Source organism: Peromyscus californicus, unplaced genomic scaffold (genome assembly GCF_007827085.1).
Source record: "Peromyscus californicus insignis strain IS unplaced genomic scaffold, ASM782708v3 Scaffold_4__1_contigs__length_199733344, whole genome shotgun sequence".
Lineage (NCBI taxonomy): Eukaryota > Metazoa > Chordata > Mammalia > Rodentia > Cricetidae > Peromyscus > Peromyscus californicus.
This window is the reverse complement of record NW_026294562.1, coordinates 27,772,947-27,795,410: the sequence shown is the minus strand read 5'-3', so window position 1 is coordinate 27,795,410 and position 22,464 is coordinate 27,772,947. Positions and strand designations below refer to the sequence as shown.

General features: G+C 39.8%; 1 protein-coding gene across 1 annotated transcript in view; it reads right to left on the bottom strand.

Annotated features, from left to right (window-relative positions):
* Positions 1-901: 901 nt before the first annotated feature.
* Slc16a12 (solute carrier family 16 member 12) overlaps positions 902-22,464 on the bottom strand; it is an 88,542-nt gene continuing 66,979 nt past the window's right edge. The window contains exons 3-7 of the mRNA XM_052713191.1: positions 13,683-13,786; positions 10,062-10,205; positions 7,818-8,397; positions 5,026-5,285; positions 902-3,444 (exon numbers count right to left, since the gene is read on the bottom strand). Coding sequence (XP_052569151.1) covers positions 3,182-3,444; positions 5,026-5,285; positions 7,818-8,397; positions 10,062-10,205; positions 13,683-13,786 — 1,351 coding nt within the window. The 3' untranslated portion in view covers positions 902-3,181. The remainder of the gene's footprint in view (positions 3,445-5,025; positions 5,286-7,817; positions 8,398-10,061; positions 10,206-13,682; positions 13,787-22,464) is intronic.

Here is a 22,464-nt window from a genome sequence, read left to right as displayed (position 1 = left end):
ATAGTCTTTCGGTCATGATTTAATATTTCCCCACTACTTCCATCAAATACTTTCCTGTACTAATTAGAAATAGGAAACTTCCCAGCCACCTGTCACTCAAAGCTGCTCTATGAACAAATGTTTGGTGGAGTTTAACAAAACTTAAAAACTGTGAAGTGTGGGAACTCAGTTTACCTACTCGGCATTCCCACTACTTCACTTCCACAAACAATTTCCAAACTAACGTCTCAGGACCAGAAGGAGAACGTCAAATAGACCAGCAATAGAGCAGACTGCACAGCAAAGGGAGCTGGGAGACAGACAGAATTCACTTCCTCCCCATCCCTGCCCACCCACCCCAAATTCTTCCAAAGAAAAGTCTTTATTAATCAACAGTAAACTAAGTCACCTTGCTGGAAGTAGTGGGGTTTTTTGTTTTTTAAAAAAAAAACAAAACAAAGCAAAATTCCTCTTGGGGAGCTCTTATAAATTGCTAATCTAAATACTTCCTTTCTATAATGACTCAGAGGACCAATACATAACCCATTGGAAGATCTGGTTTGGGATGACTTTTTGAACCCATGTAAAATGACATAAACAGTCCCAATGGGAAGGATGCAGGCTCCAGCATCAGACAGTATTGGACAGCATCCCTGCTCAAAAGTGTAGTAGGTACTGATCTATGAGACCTGGTACCTCAGTTTCCACATCTACAAGATGATGACAGCTTAGGATAATATAGGGATTAAATTGGAGGGCATATAGGAAGTGCTTATCATGCTATATTGTGTTCTAGAAGGACTCAGTGAAGGATTTAGGGTTTTATAAATCACATTAGCCGTGTCTTAATATGATCCGGATAGACCCACTCCCTAACCTGTCTAAACCTCTTGTTTAAGGAAAAGAAATTGTTCCAAACACGTGAGTAGAAATCCATTTTATTTTACCTTTGAACTAGGAAAACATTAGCCTATACATTTGATCCATTAGTGAAATTCTAATTTAAACAGAGGAGTGAATGGCACTTTGAAAAAGTAGATCATTTCTTCTGTTTTCCTACTTGGTTCCAAAGTAGAACTTATAGTGGGATAAACAAATATTAAAGGTATAGTATCATTCCTCTACAGTTTTATTCTTAATTCCATAAAATGCCCCATTCCCATGAATTCCTTAGAACTTGGAACCAACTGTTTAAATACATGGAGGGGGAAAAAAACAGTAAAAATCTGTATAGATACAAAAACTGTAAACTCCAAGATCTACATATTTTCTTACTGGCTCTTCAAAAACATTGCCCGCAGAAAGTCAGATTGCAAATTCATTGCATGTATAAAGTAAAAAAAGATCTGAAATGTTTTTACATAAAAATTTAAAACCTTTGATTACTATCCTAGTCTTTCATAAACACAATAGAAAAATTATATTATAGAATCACATAAACAAAATTTACTATAATCAATGCTTTGAAAAACGTATGAATAAGAGCACTTATATTTTTTAAAGAAATCATTTTTAAGATGAAAAAAATGACATTTAAGGTAAAGTGCTATTCCAAAACAAGTATTTCATTTTAACTTTGAATTCTACTGATATACCTAAAATATTCTTAAAATTGCAAATGACAAAGTGAATGGATTCAAAAACTAAAGTCACAGGGTGAGTAAAGACAGAACATTCAAATTCTCTATGAAAAGCTACAAGGAAGTAGTATCATTTTCTCCGTCAAATCAAGCTGGTATCCCATTATGAAAGCAATATGACAACACAAACATTCTCCAGTTCAAACAAGGTCTTCGCCATCCTCAGACTTCCCTCAATGCTTTGTTATTCCTCCCAGCATCATGTCTGGCAAAAGCCACTCTGGGGCCTCTTGGGGACAGTAGGTTAAATGGCCTTTGAGATCAAAATGTTTCCATGTGACTTGGATTTAAACTCCTGAATGATTACGATTCCCCTTTTAGTTACATAACTTGGCTTCTTTGCAGATGTGACATGATTGGGCATTCGGTACTCTTAATTCTATGGATTTGAAACAACTGAAGATGAATTGGGGGCCCTGCCCTCCCTCTGTTTTCTCCATGTCCTCTTCTCCAATCTGAAAATTCAGAAACAATTCCAAGTCACAGAAAAGTTGAGGTTTTTTTTAGAATGAACAGACCCTTCTAAGCTGATGAGTCAGGTTTATAATTATGATCCAAAAAATGAACAGAACGAGCACAGAATCCCATTTTTAGAACATCACTATGATAAGAAAACCCCCAAGGCCTCTTTTGGACAATGATGAATCTAATGACTAGTTTGCAAAGAAAACTCCCACCAGATACCCTGCTGACTCAAGAATTCAATTCCTGCTCAATTGGAATAGTATCAACATTCTTCTACTCTTAACAGGAATGTGTCTACAGTTCAGATTCAAGGTGGGGTTCCTGGGGTACTCCTAACATTTCAGAAAAGATGGAGAAGTTGCTCCATCACTCATCGAGTTGTGTTAAATTTAGAGTAAGTATGGGGTGGTGACAGAGGTGAATGGCAGGGACAGCCGGAGCATAGAGCTTCCTGTTTCAGCTAATTTCAAATGAAATACACTACCAGCCACTCTTTCCAATCCACTCCAACCGTGGTGTTTCATGATTATTCAGACACTCAAAGTGATGTGTACCCATTGGAAGAGCCAAGGGTTGTTTGGGAAACTAACAAAAGACAATCTGTGATATATTAACCATTGCCTTTCAAAGAGTCTCAAATGCTCCTTTGCCACTCTATTTAAAAATCGGGGCACTCTGCCCTGAAGCCAGCTCTGCATCTTCACCCTCCACCAGCACACCCAGTGCTTCTGTTAAGAATGAGAAGAAAGACAGAGGGACAAGGACTTTGTGATGACAAAACTGCTGCCTGGTGGTGACCAGTGCTTCGGTTGTGCCTTGGAGTTACCCCAAAATACAGCTAATTCCATCAACTATGTCCTGACCTCCTCTGGGGAGCTAAGTTTTGTAGTGGTACAAATCCTGAATGAGAAAACTCTAGGCCACTCCAGATTTCTTTGTTATTGGTTATTTCTCCTTATAAATATGTTAGCAAAACAGTATTAATAATTTTCTTGGGAGGCGATACTCTGTCAAAATGAAATACTTCCAAAATATGAACAATCTGGTGGCCTCAGTTCCATCAGCCTTGAAGATTCCCAGGGATAAGGCCACACTGGTCACGTGAGGTTGCAACCTGTCACCGCAGTAGCCATGGATTCCTCATCTTTCTGATCTAACTCCTTTGCTACAGAGTAGGCCACTGATCCATTGGTCCATAGTGGCAGCTTGGGATCTGATTCTTTGGCCAGGAACCGCAGCTGCTTTCTCTTCATCCTCTTTACAATTCTAGCAAAGCCAAGCAGTACAGAACTAAATATCATTGCAAATCCACAGAGAAGGAACGCTGCGGTATAGCTGCCCATTGTGTCCACCAGCCATCCTAAAACAAAGGCAAAACCACATTGTTGAACTGAAAATTCAGTTACCGGATTTACCCACTCTCAAATTTAATCATTTGTCAGGATGATCACAATAGACCACAGCACATCATCATGACTGTGAACAAAAAGCAGATGGCCCAAAATTGCCATGCAGCAACTGAGAAATACATTCAGATTCATTAGGGCAACTCATAAAATAAATTAAATAATTGCTATTAAGTGAAGGACTTATAATAGTCCTCTGTACTCAGTCATCACACAATAAATATTAGTGATTATTAACTTCATGAAATTTGGTAGAAAATACTCAAATGTATATTTCATAGCCTATAACTTTAAATATCATTTAAAATATTGAAGTTGGGGTTGTTTATATAGGGGGTTAAGTGGACATGCAAAATGCTAATAGAATTCCCAGACATCACACAATTTTAAGTAACTTAACAGGCTTCAATGCAGTATCCAGTTGTCAATGGAAGTTTAATTTCACTCATATCCCATTCAAATATCAGGACTTTGGGCCATTGCGTCTTTGCCTTTTGGCTAAGATTATGTGCCAAACATGGTGGTATGTATTGTCTTAAATGTATATACCCAAGACCATTGTTGCTGTTGCAGCATATCAATCCCAATATTTGTACCAGCCACAAAATTTGACGGCAACCATATTGTATGACAGGAAACATATGGGTCACAAGGATCAGAGAATCAGTGGGGTAAAGCTGTACTTTGGCAGGCAGTTACTTTGTAATTGACAAGGAGCATCTTTAAATTTTTCCTCAAAATATTATTCATATGCCAACAAAATGCACCAGGAAAGCACAAAGCACACAGCTTTCCAAACCCAATGGTCAAAATGGTGTGTACAAATTAATTGACATTCTACAAAGTTTCCCATAATCCATACCCCCTGCACACATTTTTGTAATGTTCTGATTTATGTGTGGATTTCTGTAGGACCAAAGTAGTCACTTTGGAAGTCAATAGACATTTATCAGCTTCCCTCAGTTGCATTAAAATGGAATCTTCATTTCCTCTGTCATAAATCTCTAGATCACAATTTCTAAAATATGCTTTCATCAGTTTGCACAAAAACTTGAATGTTACCAACATTTGGTCCATACAAATGATAAAGAATTCAGAGCCCTGTCCTCTGCCTGGCTCTCAACTGCATCATCATGCCATTGCTTATCCTTTTGGCCTCGCCACCAACTGATCCATTTTGAAAGCAAACTTCCTTCTGAATGTGCCTGGCTTACTTAGAATTGGAACAAATGTTCCATTTTTTTTAGTTCCACCATTAGTATGAACTAAAACGAAGACCCTAATTTGGGACTTTCTCTTTCTAGGCAAGCCACCAACCTTACTTGGTTGGGAAAAAATTATAAAAGAAGAATGTGAGTGGGACCATGATACCTTGGTGGCTCTTACATTCCTATTACCTTTGTCTTCCACTCTTCTCTAACTCACTTGATAGGCTTTGCCTAGTCTTTGACGAATGAGTTGTGTTCATAAGTGTGTGTTTACTTCTTCTTCCACATCAATATGGTAACAGTGGCTAGCAAGCTTTTAACACTTACCTGCAATGGGTGGGCTCACCAAGTATGGCACTGCATGAAGGAAGTATACCACGCCAAGTGCTGATGACAAAGAGGTGGTCCCCACTATCTCTGCAGTCACTACTGGGATCAAGGTAACGTAGGCTCCATCAAAGTAGCCAAAGGTGCAAGAGAAAGGCACAAGAAGGGGGAAACTTTGGAGCACTGGGAGACACAGATAGCACAGCCCATCTAGTGCCACAGCAAAGAGGTAGCAAACGTATCTGTAATCCTTCAAACACCTAGGGACGGGAAGAACAATAGTGAGAATGGAACACACAGACTTCATGAAAGAGGTTTGGAACCGAGCCGTGAAGCTGTAAGCATTTATACAGCTAGAGCTATTTATGCAAGGACCTTCCTATTTGTGTTCTCTTCCAACTGCTCTTCTCTTTTTAAAGATTAAATTTTAAGCGTGCATGTTTGTGTGTGTGTGTGTGTGTGTGTGTGTGTGTGTGTGTGTGTGTGCCCCCGTGCGCGCGCGCGTGCGCGCGTGCATATGTGAACATAAGCACTGATTCCCATGAAGGCCCAAAGATAGTATTGTATGCGCTGGAGCTGGATTTCCAGGTGGTTGTGAACTGCTCAGTGTGGGTGCTAGGAACTAAACTCCAGTCCCCTGCGAAAGTAGCAAGTGTTCTTTATTGCCAGGCCATCTCTCCAGCTCCTGTTACCCCATAATTGTTCTACTGGCATATGTAAATAAATTTATGTCTGTAGCAAGCATAGTGTGGTGATGCTCTAAAATTATATATGCGTAAGATTGCAACTTCACTACCTGTATAACTCTAATCTAAAATTCTTCCATCATAAAATAAGGTTATCAACTTCGGTATATGTAAAGCTGGTTGTGAAGTAGAACATAGCATGCCAGGAGACTATAATTTTCTAGGCATCTACTGCCCTGGGTGTTTCAAGATGTGGTAGCCATTGGTATGCAGCACATCACAAATGCTCAATAACTCAACTGATCATACATTGCTGAGACTGGAATGTGAGGTCATAAAAATGAAATGCATGAGCAATAAAGGTCTGACCTAAGTCTAAGTCCTATGGTGAAGGTCTGACCTAAGTCTAAGTCCTATGGTGAAGGTCTGACCTAAGTCTAAGTCCTATGGTGAAGGTCTGACCTAAGTCTAAGTCCTATGGTAAAGGTCTGACCTAAGTCTAAGTCCTATGGTAAAGGTCTGACCTAAGTCTAAGTCCTATGGTAAAGGTCTGACCTAAGTCTAAGTCCTATGGTAAAGGTCTGACCTAAGTCTAAGTCCTATGGTAAAGGTCTGACCTAAGTCTAAGTCCTATGGTGAAGGTCTGACCTAAGTCTAAGTACTATGGTGAAGGTCTGACCTAAGTCTAAGTCCTATGGTGAAGGTCTGACCTAAGTCTAAGTCCTAGGGTGAAAGTCTGACCTAAGTCTAAGTCCTATGGTGAAGGTCTGACCTAAGTCTAAGTCCTAGGGTGAAGGTCTGACCTAAGTCTTCCCCAATGGTGCTTCCACTACAGTCCCTCTTTGCAACTACATCCCCTTCCATGATACCAATTACCTGAAAAACTGTGTAAATGTCAGCTCTGGCGATCTGCAGATGCTTCCTCTCATTATCCTCCAAATATTGCACTGACCTATTTGACAGATGGAGGCCCTTGAGAGTCTGAGCACTAGGTGATTTTCCCTGGGTCGTGGGTTTAACAAGGGGCAGAGCTGACACAAGAATTTAGGTCTTGTGCCTAGCCAAGCCTCCTGCGGCTTATATGTTGCTTCTGCCTGAATCATCACTGTGCAGCAGACCTCGCCCTTCCGTCTTCCTTTGTCCTTAATTTAAAATGTGGAAGTGGTGGGGAGTGGCTCTCCATGAGCTTGCCCAGCACAGGAGGTGCTAGTTTTATCACCAGCAAATCACAAAACAAAAGAAGTGGAATCAGATTCCGATTGACTACCGAAGCGTAATTTGTGAGAAGCCTTGATAGATCTCTAAGGTCATATCTCAAATGTAAAGAATTCCTCATCCAGGACACCATTAGAAGTTTGCAGTCTTCAACCCAAACAGGTAATTATTTTCTGTAGATTTCCTATAAATTCAGTCTCTGAGCTTACAATATCATGAAAGTATTTTCCCACATTCAGATCTAAAAATGTGGCTGAAGACAATGTGTGTTATTGTACCTGACCCTCCTACCTGAACTAGATTCAGCTCCCCTTTCTGGTAGTAGCTAATCCCTTGGATGATTCAAAACAAGTTAAAACAGCAGCTGTCTTTGCGGAGAACTAACTTGCCCTGGGCGGGAATTAAATATGTCATTGGAACTTTCAGTTGTCCTCACCCTGTGCAGTTCAGACAGACTCATCAACCTAGACAATCTAAGACACAGGTGAACAAATTAGGGTCACATCTAGCTTGCTATCTGTTTGTATAACTTACCTGCTTTTCCCCCCATTTTAAATGGTTGGAAATAGAAAAAAAAGACAATATTTGATGAAACATACAAAATTTCAATGTACATTGCTTATCAGAACACAGCTGCTTTTGTGCTGTGATAGCAGTTCTGGGAACTCATGACAAATATACGTTCTACAAAGCCAATCAACGTTTGCCCTATGTCCCTTTACATAAAAAGTTTGCCAAAACCTGATCTATAAGAATCAGCAAGAAAGCTGCCTTCAGATATCAAAATTACCCTTCAAAGGTAAGTGTATGACAAGGTAAGGTCAGGGAAAGCTTAGGGCTTAAAATCCCCTAGGAGAAACTGGTTGTGTTTTCACAGATTTTTTATTTTACCTTCTATCAGTAAGCCATCCAAATGTGATGTTGCCAACAATGTCTATCACCCCGAGTATGGACATAAGGAAAGCAGCTTCATGGTGGCTAACTCCGACACTCAAAGCATAAGGCACCAAGTACACAAAGAGAGGGCTGCAGCCGTAAGCCATGAACAGAACGGAGACGGCTAACACGACAAAGTCCGACGTCAGTAAAAAACCATATTCCTGCTGCAAGGAGCCGCAGAGACACATGTGTGCCCATTCTTTGGTCAAAGGCGAATAGGGAGATGCCTGCGGACAGTCTCCTCTCTGCGTTCCATGGTCACGATTCTTCTCTGCACTTGGATGGTCCTCTTTAAGAGTAATTGGACGCATCAAAGCACCACAGACACAGAGGTTCAAAACGAACCCTCCAAGAATGAGCAGTGCCCCTCGCCAGGAAAACTGTTCGATAAGGAGCTGAACGACGGGAGCCAGGATGAAGGTACCGATGCCACTGCCGGACATGGCAATCCCATAAGCGAGGGCCTTCCGCCTGCTGAAGTACTTGCCGACCATGGCGATAGCCGGAGAGTAACAAAGTGCAAATCCGAGACCTGAGAGAGAGAGAGAATGCCGTGAGAGCTGGTTCACAGGGAGCGGCCAGCGGGAAAAAGTGCTCTGGCAACAGTGTGTCTGGGATCGAAGAGAATCTGATCTTCCGGGAAATCCCTTCAAAGCTGAATACGTATACCCCGCTGAAAACTTAGTTTTCCTGCCAGTCATTCATAACTAGCAAAACACATGTCTTAAGTGACATTCTTCTTAGGAAGAATACACTAAAAGAAATGATTTCTCAGAGAAAAGAAATTGAGGAACTTGACAAAAATCACTATTCAAGCTAAGCTGGAATTTACTAGCAAAATCTAGAAAATGCTGAACCAGGAAACTGATTTCTCCTCTCCCTCCGTTTTCTGTGTCCTCTCTCCCTTCCTCCCCTGTCTGTTTTTGTAGGTTAAATTAGTTGAATAATTGCCTCAACTCTTCCCTGCCTGAGAAGACACAGCTTTGGCAGTCTATGCCTCCCTGGGTTTGTACAGAAATGGGACATACGAGTCCATGGAAGTTGCAGAATTAATTTCACTTAGGTGGGATGCATCGTAGAATAGGAAATATTTCATAAGAATATGGAACCTGGAAATATACCTCAAGGCTTTCAGAAAAATACCAATAGTCCCAAAGGCATTTAGAAGCTTTCTGGTTTCTATTACTTTAGCTTAACCTAGAAAGCCTCAAGGGCTTCAAGCCTAGGTTTTGGAACATGTACATGATTTGCCTCAACACATCTAAAGACAGCTGTGAAACAATACAGCATATCCAAAGGCTGGTCATGCCAGAGAAGAGAACAAAGAACCACTTTTAGCTCCAATTCTCATGGTCAGCAGATCAATGGGTTTCCAGATGTGGGACTTTCAGTGCTAAAACCAGACCAGTTCCTAGTAATATTAGCAGTCAGGCCCATTTAGTTACTCAGTGTAGGTCCCTTCCTTAGCAGACAGAGCCATATGTACAGCCTCACCATGAGGGTACATCCATTACTGGCCTAATTCATGCTACACTCATGGCGCAGTCCCCAGACAGGAGTGGATACCACTTTCCATGCCCATATCAGTGATGATTTGAATGCCACTTTTGTCCCACTGGCCAGCTTTATTCAGATCCTATGCAGTCCCCTTAAAGTATAGCTTGTAGAATGTACATGATCTTCTTGTTCCATAAAATCCAGCATGATTTTCTAAAGTTATGTTTCTATAATATTGAGAGAATGTGAAATACAAGAATACCTATGACAAGGTGATTTCTAAATTGAAATTCCCACTTATTGGTTAATAATACTCATAATAAAGCCAGGACAACCCAGGCTGAATACAGTGTTTAGTGTCTTAGCAAAGGCAGATAGATGGAGAATGACCATTGTTGAAAATCTGTACTGTGCTGAGTAATTTATCATTTCTTCTGAGTACAGAATCTCAGGCTTATATAATACCAGAAAGAAAAGTTATTTTTCACCACATGACTAAATTAATGTGGTGAGGCATGCTCACTAGCATAGTGGCATCACATTTCGGACTCTGTATAACTGCTAAGTAGGTGGCCATTAGCTAAGTCAGCTCCATTATGCATCTAACAAAATGAATATTTTATAAATCTCGGTTTTGTGTATGTGCTTGACAACACCTGAACAAGGTGTGTCCAGACATGTGGAAGAAAGTGTACTCACCTGTAAGAACTCCCAGAGTGAGGTAGAGATGCTTCAGGCTGGTGGCAAATGAGCCCAGGATGAAACCAGTAGATGCCAGCAAGCCGCCCAGCATGATCCCCACTTGACAGGATAAGTGATTACTGACAACACTCCCAAGTGGAGCTTCGAAAACAACAAATAGGTCAATAGAGAGAAAGGTTTGGGGGTGCCCTGAAATCACTGTGGTGTTGCACTGACCAAGAAGAGAGCCATCAACCTCTTAAACATCAAGCCCACTAATTTTATGGCTTTGGAAACTGAGACCCAGGGAGAAGTGGCCCATTGGAGGTTATACAAACAAGAGCAGGGCAGGGACAGGGATGAAATGTCCTGACTTAGACTCAGTGCTTACCCTTATCTTCATTCTCTTACAGTCACACTTCCAGGACGACAGTGTGGCTTTTTTGTTTTTATTTATTTACTTTTATCTACACTTTATTTATTATTATTTATTATGTTTTTATTTATTTGTCTTTATTTACTTTTACATACATGAATGTTTGCCTACATGTATGCCTGTATATCATGTGCATACCTGGTGCCAGTTGGGGTCAAAAGATGTTGTAGATACTCTAGAACTGGATTTACAGAAGGTTGTGAGCTGTCATGGGGTTGCTGGAAACTGAACCCAAGTCCTCTGTAAGAGTAGCAAATGCTCTTAACTGCGGAGCTATCTATCAAGACCTAAGGTGTTTTCATATAGGGATCAATTATTTATTTAAATTGCACATCTCTTGCTCAAGGATGTTATATACAGTATTGATTTTACAATTAACAGTACTGATGACAGTTACTTGAGTTGTTGTGGAGTATTTGCTTACACTGTGTGAAGACATGTCACTGTGATTGGTTTAATAAAGAGTTGAATGGCCAATAGCTAGATGGGAGAGAATAGACAGGAAGTCCGGCCAGAGAGAAACTCAGGGCTAAAATCTGGCACAACAGAAGATGCTAGCAAGACCCGGAAGAAGCTGGAGATATGGTACAGAGGGGAGGTAACTGAGGCACATGGCAGAATGTAGATGAATAAAAACAGGTTAATTTAAGTTATATGAGCTACTTTGGGGAAAGCTTAAGCTTTCATAATTAATAATAAATCTCTGTGTCAATTTTGGGCATCTGGCAGTCCCAACAAGAAAGTACTACTACAATGCATGAATTTTTATTTTGAAGGAGAAAAAAATCATGGTATCACCAGTATTCCTAGGAAAACTATCAAAAGAGCTGATTCCCTGAATATCTGTTGAATATGATCAGTTTTGTACTAATCACGTTAAAACTGGAGACTCACAGATGACAGACTGTTACCAGACCAGCATCCCCACCAGGTAAAGCTGTGGCTATTAGTATATTTAACTCTGGAACAATGGGAAGAAGTAAATCTCTAGAGACTATGCTGAATTCTCACGGGTGCTACCACTGTGGTCACCAGAAAGTGAAAACATTTGAGTCATTCTCTAGAGCACACTTGATGAGGACATTACACCAGCTTCAACAAGTGAGGTTCACTTCTCTGTTCATCGCATAGCAGATTTTCTTCAGGGGATGTCTCAGTGCAACTGTGCAGTCCCTTGTTCATACTCTAAATTCTCATAGTAGGTAACTTGGTGAGCAGGTGGATGCATGTAAACGAGTATAGCAAGACTCACAATCTTCCACAGAACATAAATTCACAATTTTTTACCCTGCCCAGAGCCTACACCATCATGGTGACCACATTGTTATTGCTCGGCGGAGAATCACAAATATTCTCCAGAAGATAACATTGAGGGAAATGAGTCATGCATATCCTCTGAGGCCTGCTGATATGAACCCTGTGGCTAACACTAACCCTGAAAATCCAGTGCTAGCTCAAGGGGGTTAGAATGACTACTCACAGAACCCAAATATGTGATTTTCCTAATACTTTTAAGTTGAAAAAGTAAACAGTCTTTTCAAAAAATTTGAACCAGAAGTACACTTCAACACAATTCCACTGATTCTGAAATCTAGACATTTAAAAATAAATGTACTATTTTGCTTAATTAAAATTAATAAAAATAAAATAATACAACAAAACTTAATTTATTAAAAATAGGTACATATCAGTCAGTACCCAGAATGGAGTCAGATGAATTTATCATGAGGTATTGATTAGTACAGTACTTCCCTTTTGCCACTGAAACATAAAAATTTTAGATTTATTTATTTTATATTTTAGGAATGACTGTTTTGTCTGTGTTATGTATGTACACCACATACGTGCCTAGCTCCAACAAAGAAGAAGGCATCAGATACCCCTGGAACTGGAGTTAAAAATGGTTGTGGGTTGCCATGTGGGTAACTGGGATTGAACTCAGGTCCTCTGCAAGAGCAGCAAGTACTCTTAACCACTGAGCCATCTCTCCAGCCCCAGATAAAAGTTGCTCAAGAGACAACAGTTTCTAAAGCATCTTAGAATTTATCTTATTGAAAGGATAGAGTGGGTCCAGGCTAGAAATGGATTGTTCCAATTTTATGTAACCTTAGAAATTCACTAGTAACGAAGTTAGTAACTTTGGTTCCAAATTTATAAAAGGAAAAGTTCATCATCATCTACTACAGATGCAATGTTAGTTCCCATGAATATCTAGAACACTGTTCATGTCATAGAGAGCACATTTGAGATTTATAAATGAAATTATAACCACAGCGAGTATACTTAGCTCTTGATCACACACTCCTATTATTCTGCAAAATTTCTCTTGTTAATGAAAAGATGAAATCTGTGACTTAAATTTGGAACCCTCTGGGAAAGGAGCAGAAAGAAAGCCAGGACTGGAGATATGATTCATCGCTGTAGGCACTCCTTTAACGAGATCATATAGAAATGGCTCACGGGGGGCTGGAGAGATGGCTCAGTGGTTAAGAGCACTGGCTGTTCTTCCAGAGGCCCTGAGTTCAATTCCCAGCAACCACATGGTGGCTCACAACCATCCGTAATGAGATCTGGTGCCCTCTTCTGGCCTGCAAGCATGCATGTAGGCAGAACACTGTATACATAATAAATAAATAAATCTTTTAAAAAAGGACCATCTCAAAAAAAAAAAAGAAAGAAAGAAAGAAAGGAATGGCTCACGGACTATACCATCCTGAAAGCACCTGATTTCAGTGAATCTTGGAAGCTAAGCAAGGTTGGTCCCTGTTATTTGGATGGGCAAAATGGCTTACTGTTCTGTATAATGTATATGTACATGACTGGAAAATTAGAAGGCCATCGAATTTGGAAGATATAAACCATATACATTCTACCCATAAACCGCGCCCCCCCCCACTAGATCATCACAGGCTCTATGACACCCAGATCCAGATGAACCAAATGATTTGTGCCTTTCCCAATGTATTGATGAATTCCTGCATCTGGCATTAGTCAAGGTCATCAATTCCCAAAGCAAGTCTTGTTAGGTTTAGCTGAAGATGAGATTGATCTTCTAGTTTTTCAGTCTTAACTAACTTGTAACATAGTCCTTCCACTTATAAAACTAATAATGAAAACAGTGTCACTTGACTCTGTCAGAAGTCATTGTCATGTACAGTTTCATAAGTATCCAGTAACTGTCTACTCTGGTAAATGATACTCACCACAGAGCATTGTCATGCAGTCTACAATGGAATGGATCCATGCTGTTTGTGAATAATCCTGAGCAAAGTGCGTCTGAAACTCCACAAAAAAAATGGAGATACATCTGAAAAATACAATGCAGGCATTTGATACAAAAGGTAAATGAAGATGGAATTGAATCAGAAACTAAAATTGTTTCCATTAGCTGCTGCAGTTTCAAAGGATTTCAGCTACTGAGCTACAATCAGTAGGAAACCAGGAGTTGACTACTGGGGCCATTCTGAGAAACCAGAAAACAAGTGTTCCATTGCTGTGGGATGTTCTCTATGCTGTGAATGTATTGCTATGATTGATTGATAAATAAAATGCTGATTGGCCAGTAGCCAGGCAGGAAGTATAGGCGGGACAAGCAGGAAAGAGAATTCTGGGAACAGGAAGGCTGAGAGGGAGATGACAGCCTGCCGTCCAGGGAGCAGCATGTAAAGGCAGCAGGTAAAGCCACGGAACATGTGGCAACATATAGATTAACAGAAATGGGCTGAGTTTAAGTGTAAGAGCTAGACAGTGTTGGCCTGAGCTAATGGCCAAGCAGTTTAAATAATATAAGCGTCTGTGTGTTTATTTTATAAGTGGGCTGTGTGACTGCCGAGGCTTGGTGGGAGCTGGAAAGAAACTCTCCAGCTACATTCCATCATCGGAGAGGCTGCTGAAACCATGGCAATAGTAAAGACCACTGCTCTAAGAAGGTGTTCGGGGGTGGGGGGGGAAGAAAACATGTTAAGAACAGAGTTTATTGTTAAATATTATTATTGATATTTCTTTCAAGCTCTAACTTCTCTAAAGTGATATGAAACTTTAAACTTGAAAAATGAAGAATAACTTATAAAAATAAGCCTCAGAAATTTTACTTCTAATTGCAAAGGCAGTAATCTGATGATAATAATGATGATGGTGATAGATGTATTCAATGAATATATTCTAGAGAACAATCTATAATTACCGACTTGCTTATTATTAAAAGACTTGTCTTGGTTACTTTTCTATTGCTGTAATGAGACACCAACTTATAGAAGAAAGAGTTTATTTGGAGCTCACAGTTTAAAAGAGGCAGGGAACATGACAGCAGGCAAGCAGGTGTGCCACTAGAACAGGAGCTGAGAGCTTACATCTTGATTCATAAGCACAAGGCAGAGAGAGAGGTCAATCTAACTGGGAAGGGTGGTTTGGGAAACCTTAAAGTCTGTCCCCAGTGACACTCCTCCTCCAACAAGGTCACACCTCCTAATCTCTTCCCAAACAGTTCTACCAAATGGGGACCAAGCATTCAAATATATGAGTCTATGGGGGTCCTTTCATTCAAATTGCCATAAAACTGATTAAGCAAATTATGGTATATCAATAAAATAAAATAATATTTTATTAAATATTTTTAAATAATGTAGATCTGTATCTAATGATTTGGAGATAAATTTATAACATGATATTAACTCAAAAAGTTAGGGCTAGCAATTGACAAAATGGGTAAAGATTCTTGTCCCTAAGTTTGATGACTTTGTCCCCTGAGTTTGACCCATGGAACCCACCTGGTGGTAGGAGAGAACCAATTCCCACGAGTAGTTATCTGCTCTCTCTCTATCTACATTAATGCCCCCCCCAAATGTAAAAGAATTTGAAAGTTCATAGAGCAAGAACTTATTTTTTAAGGCATAGCTCATGTAAACACACAAAGAGCCTGAGAGCTGAGCTGAGTCAGGCCCTTTGAGTTGTGTGTATTTTGGCCAATCATTATATGAAAATAGTGGGATTGTAGTTATTCTAACCTTATGGGTTTCAAATGATTTCACACTCAAGATGGTGTCTTATATATAGTCACATGAACATAGGTTCAGCGAAAAATACAAAGGATAATGTTCATGACGTAAAAGTAATTACCTACAGAGTATGTGAGGCAAGAGTTTACCACTGCACCATTGGGAAGGTGCCCCATACAGGTTCACGTAATGACTTCATTTAGGGACAGGTACTTTTAGAGGTATATACTAGCAGAAAAGGACATTGGCCATGTTGCTCAAGGATAAGAGGTTATCCATCTTTTTGGATATGTCCAAATTCCAACTCTTCAAGATTCAGGAGCCCATAGTCAACTGTTATGTTCAGTCTTCTACTCCTCTTCAGTTGCTTCCAGGTAAGCATATTGGTGGTGGAGAGATCGAGGAAGAAAGATTACTCGGTGGGATTAGGGCAGTTGTGTCACACATAGCCTGGCATTCTGAAGCATGGACCTTGATTAATGCTCAGCTGTAACTGAATTAAAATTCTTTTTTTTTTTTTTGAGACAGGGTTTCTCTGTGTAGTTTTGCGCCTTTCCTGGAACTCGCTTTGTAGACCAGGCTGGCCTCGAACTCACAGAAATCTGCCTGGCTCTGCCTCCCGAGTGCTGGGATTAAAGGCGTGCGCCACCACCACCCGGCAAAATTCTTAATAATCATACCTTTGGGATTAGATTTATAACTGACGTTCAATGAAGTGACAGAGGCTTCCTGTGATCACAGTTACACATGCCCTATGTGTGCCTGTTACTCTTTGCTGCCCCACTTACATGGAGTGTTGGAGATGTCCCATGAGCACAGAATTCCAATTGACCTACAGTCCAAGAGAACTTAGTAAGACTCAAAGCTAGCGCAGAGTGCATGTACTACATCCTTGATAGCAAGTACATGGGAGCAAAACGGAAAGACCTAACAGCCCAAGAGAGGCCACGCTTTGCTTCTACACCAAAACTTGGTCAAAAACAGAAAGAGGCAAAGGTACCCTAAAACTCATAATTCCAATCACCTATGAGGAAAATGATGGCACAGAGGAAGAGGATAAGAGGGTTACTCGTACTTCTGCTCCCTTTCAGGAAGCTGAAGATGGCTCTGTGGATAACGTACTTAATGAGCAAACATGAAAACCCAAGTTCAGATCCCCAGAACTCATAGAAATACTATGTGTGGCATAAGCTGCCTATACCGTCAGTGCTGGGGATATGGAGCCAGGCAGATCCCAGGGCCCTCTATGTGCATGAATGTGTAATTAGATCACACACACATGCATGCACACACATACATGTGTACACCTGCATAAATATACATATGCACTCACATAAAGATTAGATAGATAGACGGACAGACAGACAGATACATAGATGAGAAGAGGAGAAAGAAAAGAGATTGATATGCAAGTATCAGAAAATAGGGGTGTCAGCTGTACCCAGGATTTCCACTGTTCTAATAAAAATCAAACTCATTTGCATATACAGGCTATAAAACATGAGTTATACAGTTTCAATGATTCTACATAGAAGTCAATACACACATTTGCATTTGAAACTGGCATTGTATGGCATAGATGATCAGTAAATTCATAATAATAATTTAACATTACCATTTTCTTAGACAGCACTAAATGCCAAAAGAACAGCATGAAAATTTGAGTGACTACTCAAGAAAGAAAAATATTTTCCCATTTTGGTTTTACAATGTGTTTTCCCTGCTTTTTTTAATTTTTAAACAAAAAGCTTTGCATTTTTATTTTGTGTTGGGCTCTTTAATTACTTTGGCAGTCCTGGTGGTGGAAAAGAGATATGGGAGTAGTAGAGGGAGCTAAATAATCAACCCATGGGCAATGGTGTAGAATCTGGCATTCATGTTATATAAGAGATCAATGCCTGGAGAAGGGAAGGAAAGAACACAGGATTAGCAAAGGGAGGTCAAACTGTGATATAACCTAAGGAATCCTCATCTGGGTCCAAAGGATGGCCCACCCTCTCTCCACCAGTCATCAGATATGATGCCCCCTGAAGGACAGGCAGCTTCCTACAGGTGATGGAGAGGGGAAGGCCCTAACAGCTACGACTGTGTGCTTCTGTATGTGTACTATCAGCTGAGGCCATGCTACTGGCACATCTCTGTGTACACCACAGCCTGTGCTTCTCCACACAGAAGGCTAGCAGAAATGCTTCAGTCAGAAGGGTATGAAAAGTAGTCCTTCTCCATCCATTGTTTTGAGAATCTATACAACCCTTGTAATAGATCCAATGTGAAGTCAATAATCATGTCAAAGGCTGGAGTCTTGAAATGCGTGTAGTCACCATCAACAGCACAGACAATAAGCCAAGTGTAAATTACCCAGACAATTGTATGACTTTAATTTGAATTAAAACATTGCAGAAAATCTTAAAAACATGAATTAACTGCAACTACATTAAGCCAGTTTTAAATCATAGCAACAAGAAAAACAAGATCCTTTCAACCCAGATACAACAGGAGTCCATCTATCGATCTTGCTTCCTTCCCCAAACAGATACTGATCTCAAGAACACTCACTAATAAATTCTGCAAAAGAAGCTATCAGCAGAGCAAACAGACAACCTATAGAAGGGGAGAAAATACTCATCAGCTATACTTTAGACACAGGACTAATACTCAGAGTTTGCAAAGAACTGCATAAATTAGACAGACAGACAGACAGACAGACAGACACACACACACACACACACACACACACACACACACACACACACACACACACACACCCCAAAGTGTTAATCGGAAAATGAACTCAGGAAATGAGAAGTTTTCCAGTGAAGAAACACAAATGGCCACTAAGTGTTTTTTGCAGTGTTCACTATCCCTAGTCACCAGGGAGGTGCAAGTTAAAACTGCTTTTCAATACCACCTCGTCTCAGCCAACAATCTGACAACTGTCAGCAAGGGTGTGGAGAAAAAGGAACCCTTGCTCACTGCTAGTGGGGGTGCAAACTAGTACAACCATTGTGAAAATTAGTAGGGCATTTCCTTAAAAATATTAAAATACAACTACCATACGATCCCTATACTACACCTGGGCTCCTATACTACCCCACAAGCTCCATGCCATACTACAGAGATGCTTTCACAACCATGTTTATAACCGCTGCAATCACAATAGCAAGGAAATGAAACTAGCAACAGATGAATGAGTGAAGAAAGTGGTACATGTACACGATGGCATTTCAGCTGTAAAGATAAATAAAATTTGCAGGAAATGGGTGGATATGGAAAATATAATCTTAAGCAAGGCAACCCAAACTCAGGAGGACAAAGCCTCATGCTTTTTACATGCAGATCCGAGTATGTTAAATACATATGGGTTCATATAAACAGATAAAAGTGTGTGTAACTCCTGAAAAACTCAAAAGGAGACCAAGAGAGGGTAAAAGTAGGCACTGAGGAAAGATGGAGGGTAAACAGAAAGACACATAGGACACAAAACGAGGAAGAGATTGGGGAAATCCGGGATAGTGGAGAGGTGGGGGAGATGAATGGGACTAAGAATCACTAAAGCACTTCATTCAAAAATGCAATAACGATAACAAGATTTGATATACTAATTTAAATTTTAATAAAAAATAAATACCTATATACTAAGAGCAATAACAAAAATCTTCTGATGTTCCTTACTGTCCAAAAAGACTTCTGGTCTGGTACTAAAATGTCTATTATTTTCTCCTAACTATACAGTTTTCAATATAATTGAAAAATGATTGAGCAGATATAGCCTAATCGTCAAAACAGTTAAGTTATCCATCACCCAGGATTCTGAGCAGAACGTGATTGACTTTGGGGCTGGGTAAGTCCTTGAGGGATTTGTCCTGTGTGGCAGGATGCTTAGCAGCTCTCCAATTTCTGCTCCAAATGTCTCCAGACATTGTTAATAAGCCTTGAAACCAAAATGAGGCTGGCTGATGACAAGTGATCTAATCATCAAGTTTTCCAATCCCTCTGCAGAGCATTCAGATCCCTACATGGGTCTCAACCCCTCCATATTGTTCATAATTCATGCCAGTACCTTTCCCCTGAACTGTAGCTCAAAGCTCCTAACTAATGCTTCTGAATTCACACTTGGCAGTCTTCAGAACATTCTGACAACAGTGGCCAGAGTTACCTTCCTGGAACACAAATCAGATCCTGCCATTTCAAACATTTTAGCTTGACTTACAAGATTATGCAAGCTGAACCTTTTTGCTCATGTTCCTTTCTGTCCACTGTTGGATACTTCACATCAGCCATAATGAACTTCTTTCTGCCTCTTTCAACACACGCCTGTGTTTTATGCACTTCTAAACATCATTTATTTTTTTCTGTGATTCTCCTCTAAGCCCCCTCTTTGAGTCTCAGGCAGTCAGCCAGTCTGCACCTCCAGGAAGTCTTCCCTGACTACTCCCTTACTACTTAAGACAGAAATTGATGCTTCTCTTATGTGTCCTCTACATGCTGCATGTTTATCATGAGATGTGGCAGCTCCTTTTACATTTGTTTGTACTGTCCACTAGACATTGCTCTGTGACAGCAGAAGACATCTGTCTTAACTCACACTAAATCCTAAATATCTAATATAGTACATGTCATGAATTGAGAGCTTATAAATATTGTTCAATGAAGAAGGGGGAGATAATGAAAGGAGGGAAAGAGAAAGGACAGGAGGGAGGGAGGAAGGATGAAGGAGGGAGAATGAGAGGGAGGGAGAGAAGGAGGAAGGAAAGAAGGAAGGGGAGGGGGAGTCATGCCATGACAGAGAAATTAATTGGAATGTAAGGAAGTGAAATGGCCCAATAGAAAGAGAAGAGGAAAAATGGCTGGTAGCTCCAACAGAGGGGCATGTTCAGAGATGAGCTGAAGCAGGGATATGAACCATTCAAACATGCTCTGAAGAGAGAGAAAGAATCAGCAGGATCAGGTGCAGAAGGTGGCGATGTGAGAGCACAGAGTGTTGAGAGATGGTGAGCTATTTTAAAATTAGAAACCATGGTCTCTTCTCATCTTTGGGGAACTTAGTATCAGTGCGATGTCTCTTGTGATTTTTTTTTTTTTTTAGTTTTACCTTGTTTTCCACTTGCTGATTTTCTGAACTGAATTGACTAGTCACAACAGTATGAAAATCAAGGGCACGAGCTTCATGTCTGGACACATCGGTGCCTTAGCTGGAGGTAAAATGGTTAATGACTACATCCATCTTTCAAAGCACTTCAATGATCATGGCATTCAGGAAGATGGCTTATGTCATTCAGAAGGAAGAGGACCAAGTTACAAATGACAAAATAATAAAACAAAAAGGAATAATATGGTCACATTCAACCTCTTTATAAAGGGGAGAGATGACCATAGAGCTTTCCAGATGGTGGAAGCTTGTGTTGTAAGATTTAGAACCCAGTGGTGATTTTACAGAAATTGAATTGTAACAGGAGCATGAATGCATCTGGATTTTGTTGTTGTTGTTGTCTGGGATACCTGTGCAATAACAGGGGTCAGGAAAGCAAAGCTCTCATCCCACAGTCATAGCAGGGAAATAGTTACTGAGGAAAGTTCTTGATCTCTCAGGGTCTCAATTTCTTCATCTACAAATCAAGCATTCTTGTAAGCATGACTCACGAACGTCAGAATGATGAGTCTCATGACATCTCTTCAGTCCTTGAGGGTTTGATAGGATTTGTTCACAAGAATGTAGAAACAAAACACAGCGAGCATCATCCCTGATAACCAAAACTGCTTTCTTAAAGATAATTTGACTCAACGGGTCAACACACTTGCTATCTCCATTTCATCTATGCTCTAACACTGTCCTAGCTACTGCAGAACTGGTAGCTAATACGTGGCTTGGCAAAGAGATATCTAGGTTGATTAAGTTATCTGCTGAGTCAGTTCAAGAACTGACTCACTGGGGTGTTATAGCCTGCTAGTTAAAAATCACCACCATATACCTTGAGTAATCCTGCAATGTGGTGGAAATGACTTTATGAAATCTATTTGAAAGCATGCCAACAAGCACAAAGTAAAGTTAGTAACCATTTTTTTTTTTTACCCCAACTGTTCTTAAAAGAGTTTGAAAAAGCTGCAAAACTCCAAAGAACTCTAGACATTTATTTCAACTAAGTTTATTTGGACCCAGAAAAATCTAGGCAAAAACAAGTCTAGGCCTCTGATATTCTTTTGTGTGGATATTTAAGTCAAATGTTTGTTTCTCAAGTATCCACTCAAGTTGTCAATGTATGCATCTGTTCATCGTCATCAATTCACATAATTGCATTTTAAATGTGCCTCTTACATGGATAACGTATTTTGATAAAGGTACCTTAAGAAATCAATGTGTATTAATAAATAGATGACATAAATAAATAATAATGACTGCATCCATGGACTGCAGAACTTTAAAATCCAAAATTTGCAAAGAAGCTGAATTGCAAGAGCTGAAATAGGACTTTTAAATGACTTGGATCATAATTATAGCACTGTTTATAAAAGCAGAACTCAGAAAACAATATAAAATCACATTAATGAAAATGTGTCAAATAATTGTGGACACAAGCACGATAGAATTTTAAACAACTATTTCTCGGTGTGTTAGAACAATGTTTGTTGATATGGAACAATCTCGAGAGAAATTGTATCCTGTATCTAAATTATCCTGCTTAATAACAGGAATGTACATTTGTGTTAGCTCAAGGTTGAGGGAGCTTTTTGTTTTAATTTTGAGACTGAACTAAAAAAATATTGCTGATGTTAATTTTTAGGCAGTGAAATTGAGTCAAGAAGTAAGGAAGAGAAAATATTTTTTATATTTCCAATGTGTTTGAATGCTATCATCTGAACACAAGATATTTTGTTTTGAGATGTATTTTTTTTTAAGATTTTATTTATTTATTATGTGTACAGTGTTCTGTCTGCATGTATGCCTCCAGGTCAGAAGAGGGCACCAGATCTCATTACAGATGGTTGTGAGCCA